This window comes from Poecilia formosa, unplaced genomic scaffold, assembly GCF_000485575.1.
Source record: "Poecilia formosa unplaced genomic scaffold, Poecilia_formosa-5.1.2 Scaffold447, whole genome shotgun sequence".
NCBI lineage: Eukaryota > Metazoa > Chordata > Actinopteri > Cyprinodontiformes > Poeciliidae > Poecilia > Poecilia formosa.
Window position 1 is genome coordinate 352,162 of NW_006800386.1, and position 19,015 is coordinate 371,176.

General features: G+C 40.8%; 2 protein-coding genes across 4 annotated transcripts in view; one reads left to right on the forward strand and one right to left on the reverse strand.

The window, feature by feature from the left end:
* On the forward strand, nucleotides 1–10,074 carry smarcal1 (SWI/SNF related, matrix associated, actin dependent regulator of chromatin, subfamily a-like 1). Of its 2 annotated transcripts, none has more exons than XM_016663813.1 (17): nucleotides 1–922; nucleotides 996–1,308; nucleotides 2,164–2,214; nucleotides 2,309–2,563; nucleotides 2,669–2,719; nucleotides 2,802–2,985; nucleotides 3,177–3,327; nucleotides 4,557–4,718; nucleotides 4,805–4,870; nucleotides 5,243–5,383; nucleotides 5,742–5,969; nucleotides 7,270–7,340; nucleotides 7,547–7,649; nucleotides 7,898–8,083; nucleotides 9,185–9,285; nucleotides 9,431–9,527; nucleotides 9,672–10,074. In XM_016663813.1, exons 1-17 carry the CDS (start codon nucleotides 611–613, stop codon nucleotides 9,870–9,872), a joined length of 2,673 nt encoding a protein of 890 aa, XP_016519299.1. In that variant the 5' UTR covers nucleotides 1–610; the 3' UTR covers nucleotides 9,873–10,074. The 2 variants fall into 2 exon arrangements, with proteins under 2 accessions (XP_016519299.1, XP_007577659.1); XM_007577597.2 differs by having other exon boundaries at nucleotides 14–922; nucleotides 7,901–8,083.
* A 1,894-nt stretch (nucleotides 10,075–11,968) lies between these two features.
* The window catches only part of nme9 (NME/NM23 family member 9), a 13,037-nt gene continuing 5,990 nt past the window's right edge, over nucleotides 11,969–19,015 (reverse strand). Inside the window, exons 10-17 of one of the 2 annotated variants that reach the window (XM_016663805.1) lie at nucleotides 17,892–18,046; nucleotides 17,406–17,767; nucleotides 17,103–17,247; nucleotides 16,919–17,026; nucleotides 15,254–15,405; nucleotides 15,020–15,164; nucleotides 12,361–12,623; nucleotides 11,969–12,156 (exon numbers count right to left, since the gene is read on the reverse strand). In XM_016663805.1, the coding sequence (XP_016519291.1) occupies nucleotides 12,080–12,156; nucleotides 12,361–12,623; nucleotides 15,020–15,164; nucleotides 15,254–15,405; nucleotides 16,919–17,026; nucleotides 17,103–17,247; nucleotides 17,406–17,767; nucleotides 17,892–18,046 (1,407 nt within the window). In that variant the 3' untranslated portion in view covers nucleotides 11,969–12,079. The remainder of the gene's footprint in view (nucleotides 12,157–12,360; nucleotides 12,624–15,019; nucleotides 15,165–15,253; nucleotides 15,406–16,918; nucleotides 17,027–17,102; nucleotides 17,248–17,405; nucleotides 17,768–17,891; nucleotides 18,047–19,015) is intronic. The other variant, XM_007577598.2, reaches the window with a different exon arrangement.

Consider the following 19,015-nt stretch of genomic DNA (forward strand, 5'->3'; position numbering starts at 1 on the left):
GAGGAAACACAAGTTGTTTGTTTTAAACAACGACACTTTTTTTTAAACTGAAAACAATGCTGGAAAACGCCTTTTATGAAATAGTGAATATGAAAATTGCTTATCAAAAACGAAATCCCCAAATTATGCTAAAATAGATGTATCTTAGTGATAAATGCTGAAGTAAGGAACTGGGAACCTTAAAAGCCGTTTCTTTTAAGGGAACCGAGCCAAAAGACTTGAATCTTTCAAAACAATCGTACCTCCCATCACTCCTAGCAACTGCCACTTACACGTGAACCGCTTGTTGTCATTCGTCACTTCCTGCGCGGCAGATCCTAAACTAGCTAAAAAGTTAGCAGCTGATTCGGCTTGTTTTTATGAGGATATTCAGTAGTTTTGACAATGATGATGGTCATATAAGCTGAACAAACTCAATTTCCAGTTAAACCGGAGTGATAATATCTGGCCGTTGATTACACATTAGCCTAATTGGCTGTTGGCTACTGTCTGTTTACAGCCTGTAAGCTTAACGCTTAGCCCTGTGTTTTCTCCATGGATCACCCTTTTACTGGTAACCGCGTGTTAAGGTGAGCTCGAATTTGTGTTAATTAATTAGGAATCTCCCACCATGTCCAACCAGCTGACTGCAGAGCAGCAGCGGAAGATTGAGGAGAACAGACGGAAAGCTTTGGAGCGAAGAGCCCAAAGACTCGGACAGCAGACTTCAGCGGGATTTAATGGTGCTTCAGTGCAGACAGATTTCCCCAAGCAGAGCGAAAATCACAGAAATCCTCCTTTGTCTGTACCACCACGGTTTGTCCCACCTTTTAAACAAGACTCACAAATAACCAGCAATCAGATCCACAGACCAAACCAACAGCTGCTACCTGGTACTAGCAATCAAGTCAACAAGAATACTCAGAATAACTCGTTCAGACAGGTGAGAAATTTTCATACAGATCTAACCTGCGAGAAGTTTTCTTTATTCTTTAATCGATAAGTTATATTTTCAGGTCACTGCTCCTCCTCCTCGAACAAATCAGCACTTGCAAAACCTTGGGTCATCTGGTGGAGGAAATGTTGGTGTGAAGCCAGTTCAGGCCATTTCTGTCACATCTGGAAGTGCAGTTGGCTCATTCTACAAGCCACCCAGCATACCTGCAGCGCAGCCTCCTCCAAGATGCAGCACATCGGCTGCTGCAAAGAAGGCTGCCATCTCTGTGAGAGGGAAGTGTGTGCCTCATGCAGAGGATCGTTTCAAGGTAGAAGTGGGCTATCATGCAGAGCTTATTGCCGTTTTTAAGTCCATCCCTTCAAAGAACTATGGTGAGTATCCAACAGTGTAACCACCTTCACACTTATGACATTTAAAAGAGACCATAAAAGTAAACTTTCTGTAAAAATCATGGGTTAGTTCGCAGTCTAATGAATCAGGAGTAAAATTTAAGTATCCGCCAGGTGAATATAAGTGCGAATAAAAAAAAAAAAGCATGATGAAAAAATACATTTTTAGCTGCAGACATTAGTCCATATCCCATTCTCTCAAAGCTGCATTTATTCATCTGTTTATCAAACCGTCCATTCATTCGTCAACCCATCCATGTGCCTGTTTACTTATCCATCAATATATTTGTTTGTCCATGCATCTGTCTATCCATCGATCTGCAATGACAGATGTTGAGCCATCTGTCATTGATAAAACCTCATCTTTAAATACATACCACAAATTCATGTTGAAATGTTTTTTTTTGTTGTTTTTTTAATGGCTTGCAAATGAACAAAATAGTGGGAAGTTTGAGTTTTCGTAAATTATAATATAATATGATATAATATTAACTCTGTAATGGAAATTTGTACAAATTCTGGACACCAAATATATATTTAATCCTTCAGCTGATGCTCAGTTTTGATCATTAAAGCCAAATCAATGTAAAGTCAGCCACAGGGTTAGGATTGAAAGAGCACTTAAATGAGATAAAAATTAATTATTTAAGAAAACAACAACTCTTTTAATGATGGGAGCATTGTTGTGCTTTTTCCTGATGAAGAGAATAAATCATCCATAGTTGCAATAGACTAGATGCCTTGATTGTTGTTGATCTGGATATTTGTCTGACTTTAAGTAAGTATCCCAAGTTTGCACTTTCTTTTGGAGCAATGAAATCTTTTTCTCTGCCGTAGATCCTGCCACAAAAACATGGAACTTCAGTCTGGATGATTACACACAGCTGAGTATGGAAACTAAGAACAAATCAGCTCTTTAAAGTAAGCTTAAAGGTTGAAAGCACAATTTGTGGTGTTTCTGTATTTTGACGTCCTGCTGCAGTGGACCAGGTGGCTGCCATTCCCTCGGTTTCCCTGAGGCCGCTGGAGGGAATCGCCGCTTTGGACTCGGCGCCCAGCCGACCCTGTGACGGTGCAGCACTGGCGGCGCTGCTGAAGCTATGCAATGGCTGGCAGAAACCCGGCGCCAGTGTGCAAGGGCAGTGCATCCTGGTGTCGCGGACGAAGTTTGAGGTTGACATTCCTTACCATGCTGACGTCATCGCAGTGTTTAAGCAGATGCCAACAAAAAACTATGGTACAAAAGCCTCCTTTTTTTTTTTTTTTTTTTTTATTAATTTCAGGCTTTCCTAATGTTTTTGTGGCGTTCTAAAGGTTTCCTCAAAATTCACCTTTATTGCAGACATGAAGACACGAAAGTGGAGCTTTTCACTGGAGGACTACAAGAGACTGAGTAACACCATTTTATTGCTGCTCTCCTCACTGTCTGTGCTGCCTTCACCATCTTGTCTAACCATGTCGTGTTTCCTGCTCAGTGGATCTGCTCAGTGGGATGGCAGGAGTGGAGGTGGAGCCTCTTCCCAGGGCAGTAATTCAGGCGTTCGCTGCCAGCTTCAACGGGACCGTCGCCAAGTCTTCAGACGTCCCTGAGGCGGACCTCTCAAGCATCGACCCCACCCTGACCTCCAGCCTCATGCCCTTCCAGAAGGAGGGAGTCAAGTAGGTGTATCTGGGCAGCAGCTGCTGCTCTCTCAGCACAACATACCCAATAAGTCAATACCACTTTACATCTCGGGTCGTTCGTAAAAGTCTGGAGATAATGAGTCTTTGTTGACCAGTTCAGTTTTAGGTTGTTTGCTGAGAGTTATCTGTAATTTTGAATTTTGTATTTTTTTTTTACTTGCACGCAGCTTTGCAGTGTCTAAGCAAGGCCGCCTCCTCCTGGCTGATGACATGGGCTTGGGAAAGACGGTGCAGGCCATCTGCATAGCGGCCTACTACAGGAACGAGTGGCCCTTGTTGGTGGTGACGCCTTCATCTGTTCGGTTCACCTGGGCGGAGGTACAAAAATAAAGCTAACTATTTAACTCTTTGTTTGCATTTAATGATGCCCAAAGAAAAGAGGCTAAGCTTTACTTATAATACAAGCTGTACTTATTAAATCATTTAGACCATTTCAATTTTAAAATTCCCTACCTCTCCAGAATACAATATAAAAAAAATTTCCCATTGTTTTGTCGGCATTTTTTTTTTTTTATGTCAAATTACAAACATATACATGTTTGTATATGTGCAGGAAATTACTGTAGTCATGGATTTGGACAAGTTAAATCACAGTCAAGTGACATCAATAAAGCTAAAAACACTGAACATCTTCATCCTTTTCATTTTACCCTGTTAGCCATGTGATTCAAGTCTTTTGTTACGGAGACGTGATTATTTTCCTGCTGAACACTTGTCTGGATCAGAACGTAAATTAAGTCTTGTCTGAACTCTGAAAATGCCTTCAGGGTGTAAACTCTGGTGTGCAATAAGTGCGCATTTTTCTAATTAAATAGAAAAGTTTGTATCAGATTTCAGCATTTGGAACAGAATGGGGGAAAAGAATGCAGTTGTATTACGAGTTTAGTGGAAACACAACTGTTTTTACACATCCTTATTTTCTTTTCTTCCCCCATACTTCTTCTCAACTGGAATACAGAAGTAAAACGTATTTGAGTGTTAACTGTTAATTTGGCCTCGCTTCCCTCGACTGAGTTGTTCCTCTCTGAACAAACCCATCCCCCCCTGTGGGAGATCACAAAGTAAACTTCCCTTCTTAAAGGACATTTCCATGGACATTCAGTCAGCTTGAAAGGCGACTGACAAGTAAATGGGAAGTGATTTGGGGGGAAAAAAACGGCGGCGGTGGAGACTTATGGGTTCATTGAGCCTGAATTGCTGGTGATTTCTGACAGCATGTCACCTGTAGGACACAAAGTAGTGAATAATAGCTATAAAAAGCGAACTGTAGCTCACGTATGTATCCATATCCACATGCAGCGTCATCTGGTTGGCGGTAGCTATATCTAATGGTCATTGGGTAACAGACATTATCATTGTCTAAAAGATAAAAATCTGAATTGCTTGTCCTTTGGCTATAATTTACCACCTGGGTTAAGTTTTTGTCCATCTGACAAAGAATAATAGCATTTTCTACACCTTCTCACATCAGGGCTTCAAACATGACCTGTGAATCTTAATAGTTGTGGTTTCTTTTGAGGTGGTCCCTTAATGATTCATGCCTGTAGGCCTTCAGACGCTGGCTCCCCTCCCTGAGTCCCGACAGCATCAACGTGGCGGTAAAGGCCAAAGAAAACATCAGGTCTGGTTTGGTCAACATCGTCAGCTACGACCTGCTGAGCAGGATGGACAAGCAGCACGCAGGTCCTCCCTTCAACGTCCTCATCATGGTGAGCTGCTGTTGAATCGGCTCCTCGTCAATGATCCGTTAGCTTCTGTCTTTTGAAAAATGTTTCAAGCAACAAAATATGTGCAGGACGAGTCTCACTTCCTGAAGAACATGAAGACGGCTCGTTGCAAAGCCGCCTTACCTCTGCTGAAGGTGAGAAAAGAGAATTTGAACCTTTGGAGGTTACAAAGGGTGGAAGTTAACTTTCCAGCAGCAGAATTGACCCTAAACGTACAGCCCGAGCTTTGATGGTTTCGATTAAAGCATTTTTGTGTGTTAGAATGGCCTATATAAAGTCCAGACCTAAATTTAATTGAGAATCTGTGGCAAGAAAATTGAGGATTTCTCTTTATCCAGTCTGAATGAGTTTGAGCTGCTTTGCAAAGAGTGATGATCGAAACATTAATTGTCTGTATTTTGCAAAACTGATCGATATCCCTGAAGACTTGCAGCCGTAATTAAAGCAAGAGCTGGTTCTCCAAAGTGATTGTCTTTTTTTTTTTTTTTTTTTTTTTAAATCCTCAGGCGGCGAAGAGAGTGATCCTTCTGTCGGGTACCCCCGCGATGTCCAGACCCTGTGAGCTCTACACTCAGATTCTTTCCGTCAAACCCTCACTCTTCCCTCGCTTCCACGAGTTCGGGGTGCGCTACTGTGATGCCCGACAGGTAACATGTAAAATCTCATAAGCACTTGAAGGCATTAAGTTTTTACTTTTCTGTAATTTTTAGAAGATTCTCAGACTTTGGTTAATGTTTAATTCATGTGTCTGTGTCACATTTGGTTATTTCTATTTGCATCCCTGCTAAGCCCTTAAAAGGTAATGTTTAATTTAGTGGACTCAACCAAAAAACACATGATGAAAAGAGATAGTTGGATCAGTACTTAGACTAGATATCGGATCTTTTCTTATCAAGTTTTTATGAGCAAAATCTAGTTTGCCCTTTTTTGTGTCGTCTGCATCTCTTTTCAGTCGGTTCATTTTTCCCATCATCACATTTGCTCTCTGGTCTTTTCTGCCTCCAGCACCAGCAGAAGACCTGGGGCTGGGACTACTCAGGCTCCTCTAATCTGGGAGAGCTAAAGCTGTTGTTGGAGGAGTGTCTGATGCTGCGCCGCCTCAAGTCTGACGTCCTGTCCCAGCTCCCGTCCAAGCAGCGCAAGGTGGTCACGGTAACCATTGAAGGGGTCAGCGGCCGCATGAAAGCTGCCCTCTCGGCTGCAGCCAAGCAGCTGACCAAAAGTCATCGCAGTGTAAGTCAACTGTTATGTTGAGCTTTTTTTTTTTTAAATAAACCCCAATATTACCCTGCCAGGTTAAGAAAAAAATAAAATAAAATTATTGTATTATTTATTTATAACACTGTGCAATAAATCAATTTTATCATCAATTTTTTGGTTACTGAAGATTTCATTTTTGGAAAATCTGGATTTTTTTTTATTTATTTTTTTTCCCATGAATTCCTCGGGCCACCATCTTGTTTGACAAGCACATTGTGTGTCAAAAATCTAAACCTGCACATCACCCTGAACACACCGTTCCCATGATGAAATGCGACGCTGTAGCATGTTGGGGGCGTAGTTTCACCATGCAGTAGGACAGCAACTCCAAACGGGAAGTGGTTAACCACCAAGCATATTCATCTGTTAGTATGGCCTAGTCAAAGTCTAGATGAAAATCTAATTGAAAAGGTGAAGCAAGGGTTGAAATTGGAAGTGTGAAAGGTTCCCTCAGTATTTTTGCTTGAAAAACCTTTTGCTGAAACGTGTATGCATTCATACACATTTTACCGTTTTCAGATTTTTATTTAAAAAAAAAAACAAAACAAAACAAAAAAAGTTTTTCTTCCACAACGGAAACGTAACCTCCTTTGTGTTTGTCTGCTATGTAAAAAAAATCCCATTAAAACTGGTTGTTTGTGATTGTAATGTGATAAGATGTGCACAACAAAGTATCTGAGCTTGTGTCATGAATCAATTGATATTTTCTAATCAGTAATTCAAAGTTAGCAATGCAATAAGGAGTTACTGTAAATATAATAGAAGCAGCCATTCGTGGAAAAAAAAACAACTTTTTGTTTAGAGTGATAACCTCAAATCGAATCGAATAGGTCAGACCTTATGTCTTTATTTATTTTATCCATATAGAACAGTATTAAATGAAAAATCCAAGTTTCACTGTCCTTGAATATTTCCAGCTCTAATCGTCTGATGAATAAAACGCGATGCTGATGTGGCAGTGTTAAAATCAAAGTCTCTGGACTAAAAGAAAGCAGGAAGCTCAGTAGTTTCTTTAGGCAAGGAAAGCGGATGTTTGAGTTTTGCTCTCTGTGCATGAGGGAGTCGCTTCAAGCTTCAAACACAGAAGTGGCTTTAAACGGCGAGGAGTGCTCCAGTCGAGCCGTATTTCACTCTAATGGGGGCCAGTTGCTGAGCATGATTGTGCATAATCACAGGGCTCATCACAGTAATGGCAGTCGTGTCAAATCATCAAACGGAATCCTGTCATTTCTTATCTTCTGCTCTTCCTTATCTATTTTTTTTCTTTTCTCAGAAAATGGAGGAGAAGGAGGCTCTGCTCGTCTTCTACAACCACACAGCTGAAGCCAAGCTGCAGGCCATTATGTGAGTACAGTCGCCCTTAATGTTGGAGATCAGGGAGTCAGATCAGAGCTCGTTTGATGGGTGTGGAGATAAAAATGTAAAAATGAAACCGGATCATTTGTCACAACAATGAGATCAAAGTGGATCGCGGACAGGATAAAGACTTTGTACGCAGATATTCCTATAAATCTCTGTTAAACGTCTCTGTGTTACTCCGTCACGGCCAGGGAGTACATCACAGACATGCTGGAGTGCGGCAGGGAGAAGTTTCTCGTGTTTGCCCACCACAAATTAGTCCTGGATCACATCACCACCGAACTGCTGAAAAAGGTAAATTTCCTTCACATAGCAATTCAAAAAAATTTTTCTTTTAAATGAAGATTTTATGATTCGTTTCTAAAAAAGTTTCAAAATGTAAAACTTTTGCATTCATATGAGATTAAATTACTCACACACGTTTTGAAAACCGTGTATAGTTTCACCTTCCACTTAACAATTGTATACTAAGTTGATTATTTTCGGGTTGTAATGTTATAAAAGGTACAGAAGAGTATTCAAAAGAGCTTTTAACTTCCCAACAGAACGTCAGCTTCATTCGCATCGACGGGGCGACTCCGTCAGCAGAGCGGCAGCAGCTGTGTGAAAAGTTTCAGTTTTCATCCAAGTCCTGCGTGGCCGTGTTGTCCGTCACTGCAGCTAACATGGGTCTCACCCTGCACTCTGCAGATCTGGTGATCTTTGCCGAGCTTTTCTGGAACCCAGGGGTAAGCCGTCGCAGCCAGACGTTTCTAACAGCCGACTCAAAACATACCGCACTGTCTGCTGGTGCTCTACAGTAAGCGCTGCAGTCTCTGCTTTGTATGTATGTGTGTAGCTCTGTTTGTGCCATATTTTCCAAAGCTTTGTTGCCTTGTGGCTATAAAACGTATAAATGCTCCCCTGAAAGATCAATAGATCAATACTCGGCCATTATTATGTAATGAATAAATGAGAAAGTGTGAAACCCAAGCTGCCAGGCAGGAGATTAAGGAAAAGGGGAGATCAGTGATCACTAAAAACATCCTAAAATTGCTCTGGTTAATGGATTAGTTTTATTCAGACAGAATGAAGAGAGACAAACAACCTATTAATAATTGAATAAAAAAAAAAGAAAAGAATCAATATGTCTGAGAAATGTTGAGGCTCTGTTTGTCCAAGAGGCTTGTATCCATCAGCTCTGGAAAAGTTTTCTGACCTGCTGTTATATTCGTTCCCCCGGCAAGTTTTGCACAGCAGATGCTTTTCTGTTGGCGTACAGCTCAAGTCGGTAAAACTCATCCTGTACCTTTTTAGTTTACAAGCTTGAATTGTAGAAAATCCAGCTGCAAGGTTTGCCTGTACCTGCCGATGCTGCTGTAAAAGTTTTGAGATTTTGGAGGCTTCGTTTTAAATCCTATGTCTGGTTCTGGTTTAATTCTGTTGGAACAAGTCCTGGAAGACTCGAAGCTACCGATACTGTACTAAGTTTGTGTATTTTCCCCCGTTTTCTACTAATTTGTTCTCTATTTCAGAATAACAAAATACTGATTACTAGTCATTTTTTTAAGACCTGTCCCACAGAAGAAATGTCTAAATATGTTGGGGACTAGATCCATAATTTATGAGATGCACTAATTTCTTCCTTTGGCAACAGGATGTCACAAAGTGCACGTTTCTTATCCATGGTGTCTCATATTATTATTTTTCACTCTCGTCACCGGTCAGCAGGTTGTCTTATTCTCACAGAAGAATCCAATGATGATTTTAGTTCGGTTGTCGTCATTCTGTAGCAGCAGATGAAGCTGGAAAGCCTGCAGAGCAGTGGAAATGTTGTCTGTTTCCTGCAGGTTCTCATTCAGGCGGAGGACAGGGTTCATCGTATTGGGCAGACTAGCAACGTTGACATTCACTACCTGGTTGCCAAAGGAACTGCTGATGATCATCTGTGGTACGTCTTAATTAGGTGGAAGTATTATTATGTAAATTCAGAAAATATTCTTTCTTGTTAGTCATTTTTGCACATTTGTCAGCCACTAGACCAAAACTTTAGCAGTGATGTCTGCTGTCATTTAATTATTTATGTTCTGATCCAGGCCAATGATTCAGGCTAAAATGAACGTGTTGAAAGAGGTGGGTCTGTCTGAATCCAACCTTTTGGACAAAGCTGAGAACGAAAGCTTCCACTCAAAGGTAGGTTTTATGTGAACATAAACAACAATTGCATTGTTTTGTTAAGTTACTTAAAATCCCAATAAATCACCTCGCTTATAAAAACAAACAAAAAAAAAAAAAACATTTGCCATGAGATGATCGTTATATCTTGTATTTGCCCAGGACCCGAACCAGAGGAGCATCATGGAGATGTTCCAGAGATCTTTCTCTGAGGAAGATGATTTCGATGAGGCCATCCTAATGGAGGCTGCAAACGACTGGAAGGACGAGCCACCAGAAGCGGCGCCTGCTCCGTCCTGCACTGGCACCAGTTTTAGCAAAGACACCCACAAAAAGACAATGAAAGACTTCTTCACCAGATGACTCTGGGAAAACTGCTGTAAATTAAGAAACTGTTTATTCCTTCACTGGAGCCAGACCTAGCTCCTGTTCTATCATGATTCAAGTTAAATGTTTCAGCTCTTTTGCAAATATAAAACACACTAGAGTTGATCTTATGTCAAATGTATGTGTTCTACGATTAAAGAAAATGCCTAAATAAAACTCAAAAGGGTCTAAAATTGAATCAGTTCCTCAGTGTTGGTCGTTAATTAATTTCACAAATATCTCAAATGTCCCTTGGTTTAGTCATTTGATATGTTAGGGATCATGATCAATCTCCAGTTGTATCTAAGTTGTCGGTTGCCCATAGAAACACCATAAAACCTTTGTCCAGGAGGCATTTAGGTTATCCATGTTGGCAGCTGCAGCTTTTGTGGTTCCTGCGTTGTTATTGGACATCTGAGTCAATTTCCTTTCGTTGGAGGAGAACATTTGAGTCAAATGGTTAAAACTTGAACCCAGTCGGATGTTCTGGCAATAATGATCCCAAACACCAAAACTGATTTTGGAGCAGATCGATCAGCTTCAATGATTTTAAAAATGTTTGAACAGGAAGCTAAATTAAATGAGTTCTACTATTTCTGACATGAAGATTGGTCGAATATCCATCCAGAATTGTATCTTATAGATGCATTTGGCAGAAGGATATTAATTCAGATTATTTGAGGGTGTGCTGAAGGAAGATGGCTCAAATAAACCTTAAAAGTTATGACAGGCGAGTGTATTTAAACGTTTAATCAAAACTGTGTTGTCTTTAACATATTGTCAGGATTCTCCAGTGGCGGTCTGGAAAGACTAGAAATTATTGTTAAACCAGGAACACTGCGGTTCCTCAATATAACACAGACACCACCCACTGATGGTGTAAAATGTGATGTTTTTTTGTCTGTTTTTTTTTTCATCCCTGTTACTGAATTGAAAGGCACTGTGTTCCCATGATGCCACACATTATAATTACAAGAGAAAATGGGCTGATTTCCTTGAATTGAGCTGTTCTTTGTAATGGGAGGCGGCTGGGATTTAAAAGCAAGCAATGAAGGAAGGTCATATTATTCTAAATTGTCACTAATGAGAAAACACATTGACTCTGTAATGTGCAGATTTCCCTGCAACGAATAAATGGACAAGCCAGTCGATTGTTTGACATGTAAGTTTTCCCCTCCCAGGTCTGGATATAGTCAGAGGACCAACATTTTATGTTTTACTTTGTCCACTTAGAGAATCTCTAGATGCTGCTTGTGACATTGTGATAAATATAATCAGTTTCCTCTAAAGCGCTCCTTGTGTTTAGAGGGATGTTGTACAGTTTACGTGAAGGTAATATTTCCTGTTTTTCCATTTCAAAATATAAACTGAAATGCCCTGATGCCAAATGTGGGCACCCTGTGCACTGTGTACTTACTGCAGCAGCAGCCTTTTAATAAGTATGACAGCTTGTCTACTTGTGGAGCTATCTGTTGCCAGCTGAAAACCTTTCAGTTATTTTCACTGAGGATTTTTATCCAAGCCTCCTGTGAAAAGGAGAAGTGCTGTCCTGCATGGACTCCTTATCACAGATTTTAGACGATGTGTTTATTGCCGGTAGGTAAAGGACCACAGTCTGTAGCTTATTTTGGAGTTTGAGTTTTATTGTTTTTAAAGTCATTACGCTGAGATATTATTTGTCCTATAAGACAGCTGCCCATTGTTTTTTTTCCCTCCAATTCATTTTCATCAAATGCATCAAATATCATTTCTCCTTTCTTTTTTTTTTTTTCTTTAAAGAATTTGTAAATGACCTTGCATATATGACCAGCCTTTTTTTCTAGTCATTCCCTGGACAACCTGGCCTGAAAATGTTCTTAGTAATCAAGACCTTATAGCCCTGGCTGTTCCCGTTAACTCTATTTTCTTAATTATATGACAAACTGAGAGATGGCTATTTTTTTTTCTCATAAGGCTATTTTCTGCCTTGTGGGCACAATTTTAATATTTTAGAGTAATGGTAGCTGTGAAGTAGGATATGACTGTTGAGAAAAAGTAAAAAAAAAAAAAATGTCATTTCAAAAAGGAAAGAAAAAAAGACTAATGGTTCATATCCATTTTTTTAGATTCCCATTTTATTCCAACTTTTTACACCATTACACATGCTAAGCCACTTTTGAGACATGATCATTTAATCCCCTAATTAAAGAGACCTCATGGTGACCCTAGATATTAGAGGTGTCTTCAGTTGTAGATCTTGATATTTCTTTGTTTTCATCTCCAGAACCGCCTGGCCATTCAGCTGAAACAAACAGATCTTAACTTTAAATTTAAACTTACAAAAACGTATTTCAACCAATGAAAAACATTACTGACGGAAATATCTCTCGCTATCATAAAAACGAAATGTACGACAAAAGAAGCGTAAATGTTTGCTGGTATGTGACGCTGAAGATAAAAAAAAAACAAAACAAAAAAAAACAAGAATGACAAACGATCAGGATACCTGAGGTGGTTCTGCTGGTTTCGCTGTCAGCAGTTGGAGCTGCGTCTGCGCTGATGTCGCCAAAGACAAACCGGATCTTTTCCTCTGCGTGCTGCTCGTTGGAGGAACCATGAACCGAGTTGTGGAGGATGTCGGCAGCGAAGCGGGCCCTCAGAGACCATGGGGAGATTTCTCTAGCTTTCTCTGGATCGCTGGGGCCCATCATGGCCTGCCACTCCTCCACTGCATTCTCCTTGGTCAAGATGAGCATCATGCAGGGCCCACTGAAACAAACAGAGAAGGTATTTGTGGAAAGGACAAAATATTGGGCAATATGATTTTTGATCCAGCATTCTACACATGTATTACTGTCATGTCTTTATAGATCTGAACAAAACATAAGTTGTAATTTATTTGTTTTTTTTTTAAACAACCATTTTTTGTGGTATTGTTTTACTTCTGATAAGCCAGATCTTTTTGTGATCTTCTTAAGTGGTCTTGGTGAAGACTTTCTGATGATCTTTCAAATATGTTTGCTCCATTTTCACTCGTTTGTGGATTGGCCCTAATCCCTGTAGCTGATAATACAGCAGATTGTGTGGTGACTTTACTACGGAGAGAATAGGGCAAAAGGAGAAGTGTTCAGGAATACAAGAACTATCCACAGTAGAAGTGGAAAATAAGAGCAAAACCAAAAAAATTCAAAGACCTGGCTTAGGACCTTTGAGAACATTCTTCAGGTTCTGCATTTGATGTTCTTTTTTTTTTTTTTTTTCCAAAAGCTCGCTGTCAGTGATAAAACACTATTTCCTGTCTGTCAAATTGATATCCTTGGTATTTTTTCAAAGATTTACTCATTAAAACAGGAACAAATTGTGTTTTTGCAACAAGTTTGAAGTGATATTGAGTGAATATCATCCTCTGGAAAACTGAAAGTCACCTGAAAAACCATTTAAAGGAACTTTGAAATGAATATGGAGTCTTGACAAAAGTTCAATCTGGAAGGCTCTTTAGCCTCACCTGCCTCATCAATCAGCGCCTCCCTCTCTTCACCCTGGACCTATCAGCGTTGGATGAAGCCTCACTTCGGCCAATCATCGTTCGAGCTCCAGTTGAAAAGAACCTCCTGGTCACGGCCTCCTCCGCTTACCAGCTGCGATCAACCCACCTCCGCCCCATCTCCAGCTTCTGCTCCTGGCACTCAGGCCACATCCTTCTTCGACAGCCGCCACCAGTACAGGCCCCCGGGGGGGATTACATTCCTATGCAGCATCAGGAATGTTTATCGAGCTTATCAAAGTTCCAGCTCGACATCCCCGGCCGGGGCCTGAACGCCAAAGGACTTTGTGTTTATTTTCATGTTCATTTTGTCATTAGACTCTTTTAATCGCTTTCTTTCTCCGTCTGAGTCTCTCCAGATTGAAATAATATAGCTGATTTAATTATTTCATACTAAATATAAAAGAATGTGGAGCGACAAAATTAATTTGGATTGTTCTGTAATTGCACGATAACTTTCTCAAGCAGCAGTAGTTTGCAGTTAAATAAGCTTAGAAAGGACCTTGTACAAGTGCAGGTGGAGGCTTTATGTGGCTTTTGGTTCAGATTACGATTCGTTGATTTCAAATTATTACTGCAAACTTTGCTCACAACTAGGCATGAGTCATGCATGGAGGTACACAAAGATTTTGTAAAAGTTACAATCTCAAAACTGCAAATACCAAATTACTAGCGCTTTCCTGGTTGTATGGAGGACAGAAAAGCAAATCACTGCCCACCCTCCGCCTGTCACTGTGCTGGCTAAAAATGTACACTTTTCTCTTCCTTAGAAAGAAATGTTTAGTTGTTTGGAAATCTTTCACAAAAATACTAACGGGCACGGTGTGGAAACCAATGAAGCATCAGCCATCACGCCTATTAAATGTGATGTTTTTTTCTTAAACTGCATTTAGTGAGTCATGTGCTGTATGACTGCTGGCCGGCTACTGATAACCGAGCTAATATCAGCTTACCTGTGTTACTTCATGAATGCCAGAGCAGCAGCAATAAGTATGTTTGCTTGTAAACTGACTAAATTCAGCTTTGTTTTACACTTAAAGTTTTAAATGAAAGCAATTTGAACATGTTATTCATATTTGCCTAGAATTTTTAGTTTTAACACAATGACATTTTCACTCCAGCTTATCTAATCAGACAAGTTTTATACCAGCCAATTCCTGAAACTCAGCTCCCTGAAATAAGCTGCTAAAGAGCTGCTGAAAAATACGCTCCAGGGAAAAGTTACCCTTTAAAGCACAGCCGCCTCCCTCTAACAATTCAGCTCTTGCTAGGAGTATGTTACTCTCTTTGACTTAATCTCAACAATACAGGAACAAGAACACAATCTAAGCTCATATCAGCTCACAATCTGAGTCTGATGCGCACAGTCGCTCCTCTGCCAGCGCCCTAGCGGTTGCGTAACAACCTGGTGAAGGGACTAATCGGAGCGGAAGACAAGTCCAGAGACTGGATGTGATGTTGAACAAAGAATGAAACTGAGATTGACTTCCAAGCCTCTGGCCCCAGGCTGCCTCGACTGAGCTTCCAATATCACAGTATAAATTGAAGATGAGACTGGCTGTGGAAAAAGGAGCTGGTCTGTTCGCCCTGCTCCTGTGTTCGTGTGTGGGGACAAACCAACCGACACATAAAATCCACCAGCTGCGTGAAGAATGGCTTCTCCCTGTGCTCCTTGTAAAACTCCTCAGCCATCTCTCGTGACAGCACAGTCTCCTTCAGCTGCGCCACGGTGAAGCCTCTCCCCCGAATCTCTTCCAAAATCGTATCTGTCAGCATTGAGAAAATAAAAAGATACAATAAATAAAACAAAAAGAAAGTCCGGCTTGCTCAGTTGTACTGGGAGATCAAGGAGAACCTCTGTGTTCCTCCAGAGCATCGGGTTTGATGACTGCCAGCGTCCGTTGTTGAGGAAAGAAAAAGTTCAGCTCTCTTTCCGCCTCTGTAGGATTTGCGCTGCCATGTAGCTGGTTGATGGGCTCATTTTCTACAGCAAATTTGGCCCTCAGACTATATAGGAGGAGACAGAGGATTGTACTGTATGTACTGCACAGTAATAATCTTATTGAGATTGACAAACACAAAGTAGTCCAACTGGGAGGAAAGACATACATGGTTTTCCCAGGTTTTTGCCTGGTGTCCAAACATTTTGCCTCAGGGGCCAAAACTGGCAAATTTTAACTCCTAGCAGGCCACAAAATTCATAAAACAAAACATGCAAAAATCTGTTGTAATGTTTTTTCTTCATTTTTTCTTTTTTTGTATTTACCTGCATAAAATAAAAAATAAAAACTTTTTTTGCAAAATCTGTAGATCTAAAACATAAAATAGGGCTTCAGACTGTCTCCTTATCAATAAAAGAAAAGCAGACCATTTCCAAATTGTTTCTATTTTGTTGTCCAAATTCTTTACCGTTTTTGATTAGTGGTCAGGGTCCAAACAGAATCAATTCAAGGCCCACCAATGGCCCTCTGGCCACACATTGGACACCTCTGATTTAGAAAATCTATGAAAGTCAAACGAGTCTTGCCGCAAATTATTCCTTAATTGGGTATAAGTTTCAACTTTGCGATAAATGTATCTTCATCTGTGTTGATTTGACTTTGACTAGGCCGTTCTAACACCTGAATATGCCTGGAACTAAACCATCAGGCCAAATTCTGCCTCGCAAGCCTATTGCATTTTTTTCAAGATTTCCATTTATTTAGCACCATTTATCTTCTCATAAACTCAGATCACTTTCTCTGTCCTTGATAAAGAAAAAAAAAAAATCCCCATAGCATGATGCTGCCTTCACCGTGTTTAAATTACATTTTTACTCAATATGTGACTTTTTAGGGCATTTGGCTGAACATAATCTTACTAAGGTGCATCTGCTTTAATAGAGCTGAATACAAATGTATGGTTTATGTTTCTGTAATGTGAGAAAAAAGTTAAAGAGGCATGAATACTACTGTAAGTCAATGCAAGACTGACCAGAAATTTAAGTTTCATCCGTGCAGAATAACAAACACTTGATGGCTTCCAGAATTTTCCAGAGGGAATGCTGTAATTCAAATGTAATTTCAGCAGTCAGATCTTTCTGGTGAGCAAATTTGAGTCATTTTCTGTGTTTCTGTTCACATCTGACCATCCTGCCGTTTTGCCATCTGGTAATTTTCACATTTTAATAAAACATCCTTAGAAAAGCCACAGAAGCCTTCGCAGGCAGGAAAAGACACAATAATAATACAAAAAATATTTTGCGGCGTAATGGCGCTGCTGGTCGAAATGAAGTTATTATGCATCTGATGTCTTTTTTTCTTGCGCGATGTTAGAGCAGCGGATACAGGATGCCAGTCTTTCATCTTGTTATTAAAACCTGAAGATTGTGAAACAGGAAGGTGAAAAGAGGAGCTTTATTTAACAAGCTGTCACACAGCTTCACCTTCAAACGTCCACCGCATTTCTGCAGGAAATTACACCGCAGTGACCCTTTGCTCTCTTCTTAGCAGCTGAATGAGGAGAGGCACGCGTGACTCACCACTCAGGATCCTCTTCTTTGGCTTTGTGAAGGTCAGGAGGGCCGAGGATGTTCTTCCAGTGATGGACAGCTCCTTTCCTGGCCAGAGCTAAAGCCAGCACAGGGCCACTGTGGTCACAAAGATGGAGAATTAATGTCTGCATTGTGTGACATTTAGATTCACAGCAGCACAGGTCAAATTTACCTTGTCATGTTTCGCATAAGTGCAGGAAAGTAGTCTTCATCCACATGTTGGAAGTAAAACTGCTTGACCTGCTCTTCGGTCAACATCACCTCTTTTTGGAGGGCGACTGTGAAACCCGACTTGTGAATCTGGGCCAAAATCTCATCTGCAAAATAACAGGAGTCCCTTTAGTGATAGTGACTCAAACCCTCTGCAATGATAATTAATCACAGCCCTATACTATTAAGAAGAACAGTGATTGTGCATGGCACTTGCACTCCCACTCAGGAGCATTTGTGCTTGTGCCTTTGGCTTGAGCCCCACCTCTGTTCTCCCTGGCAACGTCGGGCCGGATGAGAGCCAGCGTCCTCTCTACACGCTCTTCCTCCCCATCCTGCTCTGCGTCGGAGGCCGTCCTAAAGTTGGGGAAGAAGAAGGCGAGCTCCCTGCTGGCCTGGTCGCTGTCCGCACTGCCATGCACTGCGTTGAACAGCGTCTCTGTGCTGTATTGCGCCCGCAAGCTGCAGGAAGTCGGGTGGGGGGAGGAGGAAGAGAGGACCAGATGGATGCTCGGCTGGTGCTCAACCAAAGAGAAGCATAACGTTTGGGTGTGTCTGATCAAGCAGGCGAGAATGTGCTGTTCACTCCCTACTCCAGACCCAGAACTGGGATCCTTTCCAGTTATGCTGATCAACAGTGCAGAAATAAATGCATGTATGATATTTTTCACCAAACCGAAGATTTAGTTGCTTTAGTCCTCTGTTCCTTTTTCTTCAAATGTGCAACATTCGGAATTTCTTTTTTACTAACCTTTCGGGCTTTTCTCTCCTGGCCTCCTCTATGTCTGCTGGGCCAATGAACTCGCGCCATGCTGGTATGATATTGGCCGTGCCCTCTATCTGAGAAAGCACCAGAATATGGGAGGGACCGCTGGACATGAACTGCACCAAGTCCTCAAAGCAAGCCTGAAAGAAAGCAGAATAAACAAGAAGAGACTCGTTAAGGAGTCTTGCAAAACTATTTATTCCCATTGGATCTTGTCACATTTTGTAAATTTACAACTCAAAATAATAATGTATTGTACTGAAATCCAGAGGCTTGTGGAAACTTTGGAGGAGCTGAAGAGATCCACAGTTGGGAGAATCTATGGACAGGAGCTATTCATTGTCCACTCCACAAATCTGACCGCTGTGTAGTTCACCATGGATTATGAAAGGGAAATAGCAAACATTTTGAAGAAAAACTTCTGGAAACCAAAACACAACACTACATCCTAGTACTGAGGCACAGTGGTGGCAGCATTATACTGCAGGCAGGGCTTGCTTTTTCTGCAGCAGGAGACGAAAAGCTGTCAGAGTTGATGGCTGGGGTTCAACCCAGAGCAGTTCTGGAGGAAAACAAGCTAGAGACTGAAAAACATGTTAGACTGGTAGGATTGAGGTTCACCTTTCAGCACGCAAAGAACCTATTTAAATAGAATAAGAGCTAGACTAGAATGTTTTAGATCAAAGCATACATGTGTGTTAGAATGGCCTAGTTAAAGGGCAGACCTACTGAGAATCTGTTGCAAGGCTTGAAAATTAATTTGCAGATGCATTCCATCCAGTGTCACTTTTATTCACTTATTTTGCAAACAACAATCTTTTAGTCTCTAGATGTGCAGAGCTAGAGGAGATTCATGCCAGACGACTTGCAGCTGCAACTGCAGGGAAAGCAAAAGATGGTTCAAGAAAATATTGACTCAGTAGAGGCTGCCACATTCTGCCTTTTTTTATGTGTAAAACCTTTAGAAACTATTTTTAACATTTTCTTCATCACTCTATTACAGAAAATCAAAACTAAGGTTTATGAATGTGTCAAAATAAAATGTGAGAGACGAGTATGAAAGTGTTTTCAAGTCATTGTATGGACACTCACAGCTTCTCATTTGATGG

Excerpts from the sequence above, each read along its gene's own strand:
- smarcal1 (XM_016663813.1), top strand. The coding sequence starts at position 611 with ATGTCCAACCAGCTGACTGCAGAGCAGCAGCGGAAGATTGAGGAGAAC. Across the intron at positions 2,215-2,308 it reads GGATGATTACACACAGCTGA|TGGACCAGGTGGCTGCCATT; the intron begins GTATGGAAACTA and ends GTCCTGCTGCAG. Across the intron at positions 2,564-2,668 it reads GATGCCAACAAAAAACTATG|ACATGAAGACACGAAAGTGG; the intron begins GTACAAAAGCCT and ends CCTTTATTGCAG.